The sequence below is a fragment of the Lissotriton vulgaris genome, chromosome 9 (genome assembly GCF_964263255.1).
Source record: "Lissotriton vulgaris chromosome 9, aLisVul1.2, whole genome shotgun sequence".
Lineage (NCBI taxonomy): Eukaryota > Metazoa > Chordata > Amphibia > Caudata > Salamandridae > Lissotriton > Lissotriton vulgaris.
This window is the reverse complement of record NC_141697.1, coordinates 242,194,923-242,210,196: the sequence shown is the minus strand read 5'-3', so window position 1 is coordinate 242,210,196 and position 15,274 is coordinate 242,194,923. Positions and strand designations below refer to the sequence as shown.

Here is a 15,274-nt window from a genome sequence, read left to right as displayed (position 1 = left end):
GCTGAGTTCAAAATCGGAGTTTGGTCCAATGCTTTCAAATGGAGAAAGGGGGTGCCCGGAGCCACACTGCTTGTAGGTAATTAGATCGGTTGAAAGGGGCCAAGCTTTGGGGTTACGTTAAGCACAGGGGGCACAAAGCAGCACCAAACATACACCAACAGCGGCGCAGGGGTAGCCAGCTGCAGGGTGCAAATTCGATGTTGGGCGCCCAATGCTTTTCAATAAGGATCTTCTTGACAATAGGCTGTAGGTGTGGCACCGGAGGTTGAAGGAGTAAGACCAGCGACAGCAGAGGTAAGTTGGGATGTAGGGGGCCGTAGGGGCACCGTCAGTTCAGCTCATCAAGGCCCATGGGCTTTGGGTGCCTTTGGATGTCGGAGTCTTCTTGCCGGTCCCAGTCGGGGGGAGCGTCTGGATTCACACTGCAGGCGCCGTAGTCGAGGAAAGAGAAGGTCAGCCAACACTGGACACGAGGTCAGGATCCCCAGGAAGACTTCCCTGCCCAGGTAAGCCACTCAGGATCGGGCTGTGTGCGTCTGGAGCAGAGTGGGCTGGGGACGCAGATATACCGGGACCCAGGGTCTTTGGAGTCTGTTTCTTCTAGACAGGTCTGCTGTCCTCAGGAGATTGGAGCCTTTATTGAAGGCAACAGTCCTCCCACGGATTTTGGAGGTCGTTGTTGCAAAACAGGTAGCAGAGTTGTTGAAGCTGGAGACCGGTCAGTAGGGCTGGGGCTAAGGCAGCTGTCTTCTGCTGCAGGGTGGCTTCTCTCTCAAGTCATTGCAGATCTGAGGGTCAGGTCTGGGGGAACCAACTAAATACTAAATTTAGGAGGCGTTTTACAGAAGTAGCAGGTAGGGCCAATGGGCACCTTACCTGGGGTGACTACACCCTTAGTATGCCACCCTGCAGTGGGAGGGGGCATAGACCTATCCCTGATTGGAGGGGTCCCCCTGGGCCCTCTGCCCAGAATGTGCATTGTTTCTGGTTTCAGAGAGAAGGGGCCTCTGCCCAGGGGTCCAGAAACATGTTTGGTGGTGGCTGGCTGCCTACAGCTGGTCAGAGACCACACCAGGGCTGGCAAGTATTCAGGGGGCACCTCTGAGGTGCCCTTTGAGCATGTTTTAATAAATCTCACACTGGCATCACAGTGAATTTATAACAAGGAGCGGTTTGGTACCAAACACTCCTGGGTTCAGTGAAGCCATCATAGCTCTGTGGGGCTAGAGTTGTCAAGCTCCCAGCCCATGTACTCTCGATGGCTTCCCTGGAACTAACAATATTAAGGAATAAACCCCCAATACTGTAGGGGCATATCTGTTCATGCAGATATGTCCACACCTGGGATAGATTGCACCCTGCCTTAGGGCTGGTAAGACCTGTTAGGGGTTGACTTTCCTATATCCTAGGCAGTGCTAGCTGGCATGGCACACAGGCAGTGTGCCATTCGACTTGGTCACTTTTCACCTCACAGGGTCACGCCAGCAGCAGGGGCAGTGGCATGGTCCTAGTGAGGAGGTCCCAGGGCACCCTTTTCAGGCTCCAGGCACCACTTACTAGGGACTTACGGGGGTCAGGAGTACCAATTGTGGCCATGTTTTTAGGGAAAGAAAACTGGTACTGGGAACCTGGACAGCAGGGACCCAGTTACAGTTCCACGAAAAGCCAGGCACAAAGTGGGGGGTACTGCAACAGAACCCCATTTTCTCACAGGTGCCCTCCGTGAACTGCAGGTAACGCCTGTGGGCAGACAGAATGGGAACGTCAAAATATGAGTCATGCGAGACCAACACAACCATCTTATTCCAGGGCAGACAGGACCCGAGCAAGAGTGAACATTTTGAACTCCTCCTTCTTGAGAAAGAAATAGAGAGGAGGTCGAGGATAGGAAGAAGGCTTCTGTCCTCCTTGGCCATCAGAAAGTAGCGGGAACAGCAACCACGACACTTCAGATGTCAATACTCTCTCTATGGCTTCTTTGGCAAAAAGAGCTGTCACTTCCTGGTTGATGAGGAATATTTGGTCCTCCATCAGCCTGTCATAAGTAGGTGGCATGGAGTAAGTGGTCGTCTTGAAGGGAAGGGAGTAGCCCTTCTGGCCAATCCAATCTGCAAAACCAATGTGTCCGATGTTATAGACTGCCAGTGGGGCAGGCATAGGTGAATCCTGCCACCAACTGGGTGCCCATGATGGTAAATGTGCATCCTACCGCAGGCAACAGCCTAGGAGAGTGCAGCTCGGGCCTCCTTCGGGAACGTATGCAGCACCTGCACAACAGTTTCCCAGAGAGCATGGGAATTGCTGTCCAAAAGCAAGCAGTCTTCACAGACCACAATGCCAGGCTGGTGGAAGAAAACATTTTCTTGCCGAAATGTTACAGCCCCTTAGATTTCCGATCCAACGGTGCGGATGGGAATGTGCCAGGATTTACTTGTCAAGTGAAGGCTTGGACCACCAAGCTCTTCGGATTATGGGTGTTCCGTGAGGAATTTGGTGTCCCCTGGAGGGGCGAGGGTCAAGGCGGGAAATTGTCCTGTTCACAGAGCCAACGTGTTGGGCTTGGACCAAGTCCTAAGCAGGACATCAGTAAGAGCTTTGTTAAATGGAAGAAGTAGTACTGAAGGGGACACCCACAGCTGAAGTACTTACGTCAGGACATTAGTTTTGACTGCCACAAAGGGCTAGCTATGGTCGGGACCATAGTTCACCCAGATCCTCACACCAAGGAGTCATAAGGCCGATATTCTTCACGGTCCAGAGACCCCTCCCACTCCTCCCCCAAGCACTAGCCCATAGGAATAGGGCTCCGGTTCCAGCCTGGAAGGCATGTCTCCAGTTAGCTCTGGAGTCGGGCGATGGCCCTTCAGCTTTGTGCCAGAGTTGGGGATGTAATAGGGATGGCAGCACCGGGAGAGCTGGCCTTGGCACTGGGGAAGGTCGACATGGCATGACTGGTGCCGATCTGGATTAATTTATGGATCCATGGGCCCCCGACTGGCGCTGGAGCTGCAGGCGTGGACCTAACCGGGACCACTCTCAAATCTGTGGGGCCCAAAGTCGTGCCCGAGGGCACAGCCCACCCAAATAGGAGGTGCATAGCCTCATAAAACTCTCTCAACTGGGCAGGGGGGAGGATCCTAAACTCGAAAAGGCGTGGAGCCGGCCCAGGCTCTGGCTCAACCACAGATCAAGGCCTCGCATGACACTCCCCTGTCTGGCTAACCGACAGCTGAGGTAAAGTCGAAGCTTGCTTCAACAACAATTTCTTCTTCTTGTGGCAGAACTTACCCGAATGACCCGAGGACTTAGAGTGAGACAAGCTTCTTGGACACCAAGACAGGTCCCGGGACCTTTCTCTCAATCGCATCTGAATCGTCGTGGTGTTGCACTTCGAGTTTCCAGGAGCTTCAGGGATCGCGCCCTCAAGGCCCTCGGTGCATGGCGTGGCATTCGGAGCAGGCCTTTGGGTCATGGCTGCAATCGAGGCACCAGAGGCATACAAGGTGTGGGTCGGTCTCTGACATCAAGTGAGGATATGAGCTGCAGGGCTTGAAGCCGTCCTTTTGACACCTGAACAACCAGGAGTAAAAACCTCAAAACACTCAGACAAAACGTCGAATAAAGGTAGTAAAAGATTCAGGGGCTCTTCCAGAATATGCACGGACTGTCAGGGAAAGTAAAAAAAAAAAAAAACTGACGTCAGCACACTGGGGTGACACCTATATAGCCACTGTGCACGTCACTTCTGGTGCGAATGACACCACATGGAGGGATAAGGTGAACTGTGCTCAGTCAATTTCTGCCATTTCAGATGTCTCAAGTCATAAATAATTAAGTCCGGTTACATTTAATTTTGTCACTGTTTAGATTTGATTTTATGAATAATGTAATTAAGTTGTAAACTTTGGGAAATTAAATTTTTCCTGGTATTTTGAGTAGTCTTCATTTTTCAAGAATGCAAAATTTTGACGCCATCTTTCATAATGGCTACAAGGGAGGAAGTGGGATTAGATGGCAGATTAAGTGCAAGGGACAACATAACACTTTATTATGAAGACTACAAAACGTATGACTTTTTCCTACTAGATTATGGATGCCCTTTTGTGCTGCTACTCAAAACAGACAACGCGTATATAAATTAGAACCATTTCCCAAATCGAAATATAATGTTTAAATAGTGTCATTAACTAAAAATATAATTAGAATTTCAAAAATGTTGGTGATGCCATGGTAGGAGCACTCACAACTGCAACCTGTTAATTTACGAAAATAACTAATAGTCAACAAAAAAATCTGTATCTGGACCTTTACAAAAACTTAAGTGTCAAAATATTATGACATGAAATAAAATTATGACCAACAAAAAAATCAGAAAATAGGATTAACAAAACTTAATAGTCACCCAAGATAACACTGTCAGACACAATCAAGCAAGGAGCTCCTTTACTCACCTTCCCAATGCGCAGCACTCGATTACTATAATAACTCAGGTTCCGATGCATGAACGCACATTGTCCACTCTAAAAGGGTGTACATTTACAGAGAAGAAAAAATGAAGTGATACCTCGCTCTCAGAACAGGACTTCATAGCTTCCCAGAGTGCTCCATTCACTTTTACCAATTGGGTATCCTGGGCACTCACGCAGAGCTTTAATCTGAAAGAAGCAGAGCACATAAGTCAGATGTTAAAGAAAACGAGGATTTACATTTTAAGGAACAGTAACATACACTTGCTTAAGTTATAACCTCATAAGTGAGGTAGCACTTCTATAACAGGCACGTACACGTGTTTTTGTCAATGTTTCAACCGTTATTTTAGCATGTAATCAATGCTACTTCTGAAACCGTATCATTGTGCGTTTTAATTAAAAAAGCAATCAATATTTAGAATTTACATTGCTCAAATGGTTAGCTTTATACTATATGAACAATTATCAAACCACAATGGTGGAGAGCGAAAGACGCACCTTTAATCTTAAACGCTTGAGCACAATATTAACAAGCATTTGCAATGCAATAGGTCTTGCATTTACAAGAGTTTGAGCTATTTGCATTGTAGATAATGCATTTTATTTATGTGTATTTAAAACAGAGAAATAAAAGGCATTGTCATTTACAATACCAATAGCATAAGCTTTCACAAATGCGAGACCTATTGCATTGGGAACGGTTCGGTGCCTGTGAGATATATATCTATATATATCTATATCTATATCTATATCTATATCTATATCTATATCTATATCTATATCTATATCTATATCTATATCTATATCTATATATATATATATATATATATATATATATATATATATATATATATATATATATATATATATATATATATATATATATAAGTGTTAGGAGAGAGCTTGTCCTGCCTGCAATAGCAGGCAGGACAAAGCTTTTTGAGAGAATAGTGCTTGGAGGCTATATTTAAAGCCTACCGAGTAACAACACACGTAACAGGGGGTGTCGCCATGGGAGGTTACAAATGAGACAAGGCGGTACTAAGGAAGGACTACTAAGTCTCTTGACCAATGAACAGCTACAGTTTAGAGTGGACAATGACACAAGTTAATAAACAAGCATTTACAATGCAATAGGTCTCGCATTGACGCAATTTTGAGCTATTGGCATTGCAAATAGCAATGCCTTTTATTTTTGTTTTCTTTTTAAAAACATAAATAAAAGGCATTGTAATTTACAATGCCAATAGCTTAAAATTGCGTAACTGTGAGAACTATTGCATTGCAAATGCTTGTTGCTTATGAGGCATGCCGTTCTTTTTTTGAAGACACCAATCGTGGATTCTTCTTTCTGTTTGATATTCTTTCGCTGCTCTTCCGAAGGATCAAGTTATGGGTTCCTCCAGTTTAATTTGTAGCTTCCGCTTTTAAATCCCTTCACATTTACAAAGCGTATTAAAACGTTCAATGTTGCTTTTTTTCTGCTGTATATATACTTTTTAATCTACTAAAACTATTTAATTCTGTAAACAGACGCAGTCCCTCTGAGTGGGTTTTTGCAGAGGCCATATGTCTGCGAACCCGGGGTTAAGAACCACTGCCAGTAAAACATTCCTAAACATATAAAACATAATGTGAATACATGTGGGTCCGTCAGGATAGGTTAGTCGCAGCCACATGAAACGGTTCCACCACAACTTTCATTGTAAAGATTATTTTAACCATCATAGCTTAAGCAAATACCAGCACGTTATTCTGTTCAAAGCAGGCTTGGTGGCATTGATGAACAAGTTACTTACCTTCGGTAACGATATATCTGTAAGAAACATTAGTGTTCGATTCCTTACCTTAGAATATCCTCAGGCGTCAGTCTGGATCCGGAAACTTTTGCGTAGCAGTACCCCTGCGCGTCGGTAGGCGTCGTCTGCAGGCGTCCCCTGCGGCTCCGCGTCCGTCGTCGGCGTCGTGCGCCCTGATGACGTCGCTGGAGTATATAGACGCCGCCTCCGCGTGCTGACGTCAGTTCTTTGTACACAGCTTTTCCGCGCCAGAAAACGCAGAGCCATGAGAGAACCAACACTGGTGCCATATGAAACTAGGGCCCTGAAAGGGATGTCCTTAACCCTAGGTATCAGTTCGCAGAACGGGGAGCATGGGTGGGTTCGGTAAGGAATCTAACACTAACCAATGTTTCTTACAGATATATCGTTACCGAAGGTAAGTAACTTGTTCATCTGAAAGAAACACGTTAGTGTTAGATTCCTTACCTTAGAATAGATACCCCAGCAATACCAACCCCGGTGGTGGGTCTGCGAACCAATACATTCCTACACCAGAAAGTCCTGGAGGACAGAACGGCCAAAGAAGCCATCCCTCCGGACTTGACTGTCCAGGCAGTAGTGCCTCGCAAAGGTATGCAGCGAGGCCCACGTAGCCGCCTGGCAAATGTCCTGCAAAGGGACTCCCCGGCCCAGGGCAGTAGTAGCAGCCGTGGCCCGAGTGGAATGGGCCCTCAGCCCAACAGGAGGCTCCCTCCGAGCCAAAGAGTAGCACGCTTTGATGCACAGAACGACCCACCGAGAGATGGTTCGTTTACACACCGCCCGTCCCTTCTTCGCACCCACGTAGCCAACAAACAGTTGGTCATCCACCCGGAACTGGCGTGTGCGATCCATATAGAATGAAAGCGCACGTTTTGGGTCCAGACGATGGAGCCGCTCTTCATCCTTTGAAGGATGCGGAGGCGGGAAGAAGGAGGGGAGGGTGATGGACTGCCCGATGTGAAAAGCAGAAACTACTTTGGGCAGGAAAGAAGGCCTAGTCCGTAGAACCACCTTGTCAGAATGAATGGACAGGAAAGGAGGTTTGACAGAAAGAGCCTGGAGCTCACTCACTCTCCTGGCAGAGGTGATGGCAACCAGGAAAGCCGTCTTCAAAGTCAGGAGAAGAAGAGGACAAGAATGAAGGGGCTCAAAGGGAGCACACATCAGAAAGGTAAGAACCAGGTTCAAGTCCCACTGAGGCATCACAAACGGAACAGGTGGATACATGTGTGTGATGCCTTTCAAGAATCTCGTTACAATCGGGGACTTGAACAAAGAAGGCTGATCAGGAAGTCCCAGAAAGGCTGAAAGGGCAGAAAGGTAGCCCTTGGTAGTGCCCAGAGCAGAGCCCTGCTGGGCAAGAGAAAGAAGAAACAGAAGAACCTCGGAAAGAGGGCAGAAAGAGGATCCAGAGCCTTTGCTGTGCACCATGCCACAAATCTGTTCCACCGACAGACGTATACCGACTTAGTGGAGGGACGCCTGGCTGCCAGAATTACGTCACAGACTTCAGGAGGCAAGTCAAATGGCCTCAACTGCCGCCGCTCAATCTCCAAGCATGGAGGTGGAGACTGGACAGGTTCGGGTGGAGGACCGTCCCCTGCTGCTGCGACAGAAGGTCCTCCTGAAGGGGCAGGCGGATCGGGGGACCGACTGACATGCTGAGTAGCTCGGGATACCAGTACCTTCGAGCCCAGTCCGGAGCCACAAGGATAACTTGGGCCCGGTCGCGCCTGATCTTCTTCAGCACTCTGGGCAGAAGTGGTATAGGCGGAAAGGCGCATAACAGACCGCAACTACACACGCGCCGAAAGGCGTCGCCGTGCGAGTGCCGTCTTGGAAACTCCAACGCGCAGAACTGATGACATTGCGCGTTCTCTTCTGTGGCGAATAGATCTAACCAAGGCTCTCCCCATTGCAGAAAGATGCCTTGCGCCACGTCCGAGTTCAGACACCATTCGTGATCCATCGAGCACCGACGGCTGAGTTCGTCCGCCCTGGCGTTCAGAGAGCCTGCCAGGTGTTGAACCGTCAAGGTCACGCCCTGACGTTCCAGCCACTGCCAGAGGCGCAGAGCCTCCTGGCAAAGGGTCCACGACCCCACTCCGCCCTGTTTTTTGCAGTACCACATGGCGGTGGTGTTGTCGGTGAACACCTGCACTACACTCCCGTTGACAAAGGGGAGGAATGCCTTCAGTGCTAGACGAATCGCCCGCAGCTCCAACAGGTTGATATGGAGCCGGGACTCCGCCGGAGACCAGATGCCTCTGATCTCTGCCTCTCCCAAGTGGCCCCCCCAGCCCTGGAGGGACGCGTCCGTCACGACAACGTGCTCCGGTTGGGGAAGAGAGAGGGATCTGCCTCTGACCCAATCGCGGTCCGTAAGCCACCACTGCAGTTGTCCCGCAGCGCCCTCCGAGATCAAGACGTGGTCGGACAAGTTGCCCTGATGCTGGGCCCACTGAAACTTCAGGTCCCACTGCAGAGCCCGCATCCGCCACCGGGCATGATGCACCAGAAGGATGCAGGAAGCCATCAGTCCCAGCAGCCGTAGCGTCAACCTGACCGAGACCCGGGATAGCGGCTGAAAGATGGGAATCAAAGCCTGTATATCCCGGACCCGCCGTTCCGGAGGATAAACCCGAAACTGCGCCGAGTCCAGAACCGCTCCGATGAAAAGGAGCTTTTGAGAGGGACACAGGTGTGATTTCGGCACATTGATGGAGAACCCCAGGTCGTGCAAGAGGTTTGCCGTCATCTGAAGGTGGTGGACGACTGTCTGGGGCGAGCCCGCCTTCAACAACCAGTCGTCTAGGTAGGGGAAGACTGAAACCCCTAACCTGCGCAGATGGGCTGCGACCACCGCCATCACCTTTGTGAACACCCGTGGGGCGCTGGTAAGGCCGAAGGGGAGCACGATAAACTGAAAGTGCTCCTGGCCTACCGTGAACCGCAGGTAACGCCGGTGGGCCGGCAGGACGGGGATATGAAAATACGCATCCTGCAAGTCCAACGCTACCATCCAGTCTTGTGGGTCTAGAGCAGCCAAGACCTGAGCTAACGTCAACATCTTGAACTTCTCCTTCCGGAGGAAGCCGTTGACATTCCTTAGATCCAAGATAGGACGTAGGCCCCCCTTGTCCTTCTTGGGTACCAGAAAGTAGTGGGAATAGCAACCACTCCCTACTTCTGGCCCAGGAACGCGCTCGATGGCCCCCTTGGCCAAGAGGGCCGTAACTTCCTCCTGCAGAAGTGTCAAGTGGTCCCCCGACACACGGTGGTTCTGCGGTGGCATGGCTGGAGGAGCAGTCTCGAAGGGGAGGGAGTAGCCCCTTCGGACGAGTTGCAGCACCCACCTGTCCGATGTAATTGTGCGCCAGTGAGCGTGGTGATGGCGAACCCTGCCACCCACTGGCGTCACATGGGGCCGAAAGCACGGACTAGGAGGATTTGGAGGCAGATGCTGCGGGGGTGGTGTGGCCTGACCCCGCCGTTGACCTCGACCGCCTCCACTGCGGGTTCCACGGCCGCCACCGCGTTGAAAAGATTGTTGCGGTGCGTGGCTGGCAGCACGTGTGGGGACGCCCCTTCCTTGGCCACGAAAGGGGCGAAACGAACCCGTTTGCTGGCGCTGGGTCGAAAGACCCAAGGACTTGGCCCTGACCCTGGAGTCCTTGAAGCGTTCCAGCGCGTGGTCCGCCTTGTCACCAAAGAGGCGACAGCCATCGAACGGCATGTCCATCAAGGCACTTTGGACGTCTGCCGAAAAGTTGGCAGATCTCAGCCAGGCGTGGCGACGAATCGCCACCGTCGTTGACATAGCTCTGCCCAGCGAGTCGGTCGTATCAAGACCACACCGTATGGAATATTTAGCTGCGTCTCGGCCCTCGGCCACAGCCTTGCCGAGCTTCGCCCGCACCTCCATGGGGCATTCTGGCAGCACTTCCGCGACCGTGTCCCACACAGAGTGGGTGTAGCGGCCCAAGAGGCAGGCGGTGTTGCAAGACCGCAGTCCCAGACTCAGGGACGAGAAGACCTTCTTACCATACTGGTCATACCTCTTGGATTCCCGATCGGGCGGGGCCGACGGGAATGCGGTCTGGGAGGTAGAGGCCTGGATCACCAGACTCTCGGGGTGGGATGGGCGGACAGGAATTTGGGGTTGTCCGGGCAAGGACGGTGGCACCTGGCCACGTTCCGATCAACAGGCGAACCTGAAGCGGGCCTGGACCACGTGCCCAACAGAACGTCTGATAAGGCTTCGTTAAAGGGCAGCAGAGGCTCCTGTGGGCATGACTGCAGTTTGAAGACCTCAGTGAGGATGTTCGGCCTCACGGCCGCGACGGGGAGCTCAAGGTGTAAGGCCTTGGCAGCCTTCATCAGCACCACTGAATATGCAGCGCCCTCCACCGACTCCACAGAAGGAGGAGAGACAAAACCAGGGTTAGGAGAGTCGTCCAGACCACTGGCATCCCCCAAATCACCTGTCCAGTCCGGGTCATACTGGCACTCACGTGACATAGGGTCCTCAGACCCCTCCCAACCTTCCCCGTACTTTTCATCATCTCCATACTCGGAGTCAACGATGTAGACCGGATCCTCGGGGTCACAGGCCCCATCGACGCCGGTCCGACTCCGCGTCCGGATTCGGGGGAGGAATGGGGACGGAGCCGCCCGGAGCCGGACCCCCGGCGCCGGCACATGAGAACCGGCGCCGCGCGGGGGCGGAGTCGGGGGTAACCCAGATGGAATCGGCGTCGAACCAGCCGGTAGGCCAGCCGGCGTCGACCCCGAAGGCCCTTGCGGCGCCGGGGTCGGAGCCGTCGGCGGCACCGGGGCCGAAGCACCCGATGGCGTCGAGCCAGGGACACCCGACCCGTCAGGGCCCCCGGACGGTAGCACTGGGCCCGAAGGCGCCGTAGGACCCGTCTGAGAACTGAGCGCCCTCATGGCCATGAGGAACGCCTCAACCTCCTCAGGCGTCGCACCGTGCCCAGGGACCGGAGGGTATGGGGCAGGCCGCGCCGGCGACTCTCGCGGAGCCGCGGAGTTGGGTTCACCCGAACCCCCGGCCGCGTCGCGCGAGCGTCGGGGGGGGGAGTCGGGGGTACGATGACGACGCCCCGACTTCTTGTGTTTCTCACCTGATGAGCCCGAAGAATGGTGACGACTTCCGGAGCGCTCGGCGCGGCTCCGCGACCGCTCCCTGGACCTCTGGCCAGACCGAGACCGCTCCCGACGCGGGGCCGACACCCGGAGCTCAAGCAGCTTGCGGGACCACTCCCGTCTAGCCTTGTTAGTGAGAGCCCGGCAGTCGACGCAGGCGTCCACGTCGTGGTCGGGGCCCAGGCACCGGAGACAGAGTCGGTGATGGTCCGTGACCAACATCGTGCGGTCACACCCGTCACAATTCTTGAAACCGGGCATCCTACCAGGCACCAAAAAGAGATAGAAGCTATAACAAAGTTGGTCAAAAGACCGGAGTACTGCTCTTCGGATCTGCGCTTGCTGGCGCGGAAAAAAGAAGAACTGACGTCAGCGCGCGGAGGCGGCGTCTATATACTCCAGCGACGTCATCACGGCGCACGACGCCGACGACGGACGCGGAGCCGCAGGGGATTCCTGCAGACGACGCCTACCGACGCGCAGGGGTACTGCTACGCAAAAGTTTCCGGATCCAGACTGACGCCTGGGGATATTCTAAGGTAAGGAATCTAACACTAACGTGTTTCTTTCAGATATGCGAATTTAATATGCACTATTTACTAAAGTGTTTTACAGGGATCTGCAGTGAGGGGAAGGTCGGAAGCATCTCAACAGAGACAGATGCCTGATTTTTTTTAAACCATCATAAATTAATTAAAAATGAGCAAGGCATCATTCACTGCTTGTATGTAGAAAACTAGCAACATCACGCGTGCTTTGCCGCACACTCATTTTCTTTTCTCTGTTAATGATTTTGGCATATTGCAGGCTGACTGGATGATGGGGACATGCCACTTACACTAACAGCGGCAATCCAGTATGGCTACTGCATGCAGACAACATGGCACAGGGTTGGAAAGTTCTTGTGAACAGCTAAGTTGGGTATGGGGCATTATTACACAGGAGAGTAGTAATAGAGGACGTAGATCGCTTTTAAACGAGCATTTGCAAAGCCAATCATTCTGCTTTAATGTGCATGTAAAATAGAGGCATTTGGCATATCTAAATGCAGGAGCAGGTTAAGCTGGACCTATCGGCTTTGCCAAGGCTTTCTCCCCCTCACTCTGGCCTTTGCTTCTAATAACAAACTAAATATAGTGAAAAATCTTGCAATGGAGAGGAGTTGGTACTGCTCTGAAGGACAAAATGTTTCCAGTGGGATTCAGAGGGAGACTGCGATCTCAATACACAATACCTTACTGATTCATGGGTGCCACTGAACCGCTCTGTTGTCATCTGCTCTTTAGTGACACTGTTGTGCCTTGTATGTTTTAATGGGGAAGGGTTATTTTCTTTTCTTTACGTTTGATTAAAAGTGGGGAAAAACTCTAGAAAACATATAAGGAGTTAGTTATAATTTTTCATGACTCGTACGTGTAGATTATTGCATATCATATAGAATGCATTCACGTTAATAGTGTTTTTATGTTTATTGAACTTCACAACACAACATCAAGATTGCATAGACACGACTTTCAATGTAATGGGTTACAGCCACCAAGACATCTCATCGCTTACACATTCGGAGTATCACGGTCTACCTCGTCAGGACTCCCCCACCCACCCACCGTTCGTTGGAAGAATGTTAACACCCCCAACACTGGGCGGATTGCAAATATTACATCTGAATGAATTCCACCTGCCCCACACCCTGACCCATTTCCGAGAGTCTACTCTATTCTTAAAGTCTTCCACTTCTGCGACCTCACGGTAATAGTTAATAGTTCTGCATGTATGTCTACAACTAATATTTTTCCTACAGTATTTTTTATTTAAACACATTTTAATAGCTTGTTTTAATTGAAGACGAATAATATTTTTCAAATATTGCAAGTGTGTCACGCTTGTGTACTAATTGGCATATTGTGTTTCTCTGGGATTCAATTCGAACTCGGTTTTAACCAAGTAAAAGGCGGGTGAATCAGTGTGAGCGGTTTATTAAAGGAGTCAAACTAAAACAAGGCAGAGCAACAAAAAAAACCACACGCCTAAATCTTGCCCCTTAACCTCGGTAGTATTAACAATAATCAGCTCCGGGTCAGGCATGAAATGACCAGGTATGCACCCCGAGAGTTAGATCAATCCCACAGAGAGACTATTATGATATTAAATGTCAGTCACATAAGCAATTGCTGCCTACACACAATTATGCTCAAAAGAGGGCAAAAAGGTGAACAAATATTGTACATTCTACATTACTATTACACTGACAAATGGCGAAAACCTGCCTAAGTAATGAGGTTAATGCGTTTCACTCATCTCGGTTTAAGTAGTCTAACTAGAAAGCAGGGGCGCCCAGAACACAAACATTGAAGGTTCCGCCTGACGTTTCATCCGGGACTGAATTAATGATGGCTCCCATGCACGAGAAGTATGGACACGTGATTCCCATCTCGGCAGCCCTAATAAGGTTCTCATTAGCTATTAGGACCTGGTTCAGAAGCGGGTCACTGCGAGGATTCTGAAAGATGGATTTTGCTTCATGTCGACAAGAATGAGTGTAATTCCTAATGGTCATGCTGCTACAAGGCTACTGTGCCTCCTGAACCGACCACCTTGAAGTAAAACATACACAAATGTGCCACAGTCCTTCTCAGACCATTGCTATTACAACAAGTTCCCGCCAGGCCGCCGCGCTGCGACGACCCAGAAGCGGTTGGGCAGCTGGCCAATCGCAGCGCGGCCCCAACCGGAAGTCCCGCCCCCATCGCGGCGCGAGAGAGAAGAGACTGTCCGAGGAGCCCCGAGGGCTCCTGATAGAGTCCCGGTCCCGAGATGGGGGACCGGGTGAAGAGCGGCCGGGCGCATGAAGAAGGCAGGGCTCTCATGTGGTGAGAGTGCCCCGCAAAGCGCAACCGCCGCCCGAGAGGCACGCTGAGCACCGCCAGAACAGGTGAGTGTGTTGCGGAGGAGGAGGGGTGAGTGGGGGTGGGGTGCGTGCGTGTGTCTGTCTGCGCGTGTGTCTGTTAAAGGGGGGTGCGTACACGACTGTCCTTCTACACCCCCTCCCGCCAGCTACGATCCTCAAACCAAGCCCTTTCCACTGTACCTCGCATCAACAAAACCACCATGGGAGGGAGATCCTTCTCCTACCTGGCAGCTAAAACCTGGAATTCACTTCCCACTCACCTTCGCCTTACTCAGAACCACCTAGCATTCAGAAAGCAACTTAAAACGTGGATATTCGAGAAGTAATTCCCCACCCTTCTTCAAGCGCCTTGAGACCCTCTGGGTATGTAGCGCGCTATATAAATCTCTTGACTTGACTTGTGTGTGTATGCAGTGTGTGTATGTGCGCATGCGTGCGGGAGCCTTTGTGTGAATGCGATTATCAGGCAGGGCGACGCGACGTGCGCGCTCACGAGCTGCAATCTCCAGGAGGACAGGCTCGTCACAGTCTGCTGTCCACATTCCCTGGAAAGCGGCGACATTAGTTGTCTCCCTAGACAGCAAAGCTTCGCTTTGCTTACGTCTAGGCGAGACCTAAAAATATGGGCGGAAAGTGGAGGAGCTTCAAATCCCTACCTGAATACAGCATGCAGAGCAAAGCATGTGCTGCCCAGGCTCAACCAAAAAACGGGTCAGCAGTGCAGTGCAGCATGCTTGAGGGGTAGCCACAGACACAGGATTGCCTTCACACCAGGAAAGAAACAATTTACATACCTGTAACCATGGTTTTCCAGAGTTATCTCCAAGTTTTTGTGCAACATTGTGAATGTTCCATAAACATTTTGATCTGCTTTGCCTTGAGTGTATGTAGGCTGTTGGGGCTCTAAT

At 51.0% G+C, this 15,274-nt stretch overlaps 1 protein-coding gene across 1 annotated transcript in view; it reads right to left on the bottom strand.

Moving 5' to 3' along the window:
- KNL1 (kinetochore scaffold 1) overlaps positions 1-15,274 on the bottom strand; it is a 617,593-nt gene that overhangs the window by 231,818 nt on the left and 370,501 nt on the right. Inside the window, exon 15 of the mRNA XM_086937420.1 lies at positions 4,565-4,655. Within this exon, the coding sequence (XP_086793546.1) occupies positions 4,565-4,655 (91 nt within the window). The remainder of the gene's footprint in view (positions 1-4,564; positions 4,656-15,274) is intronic.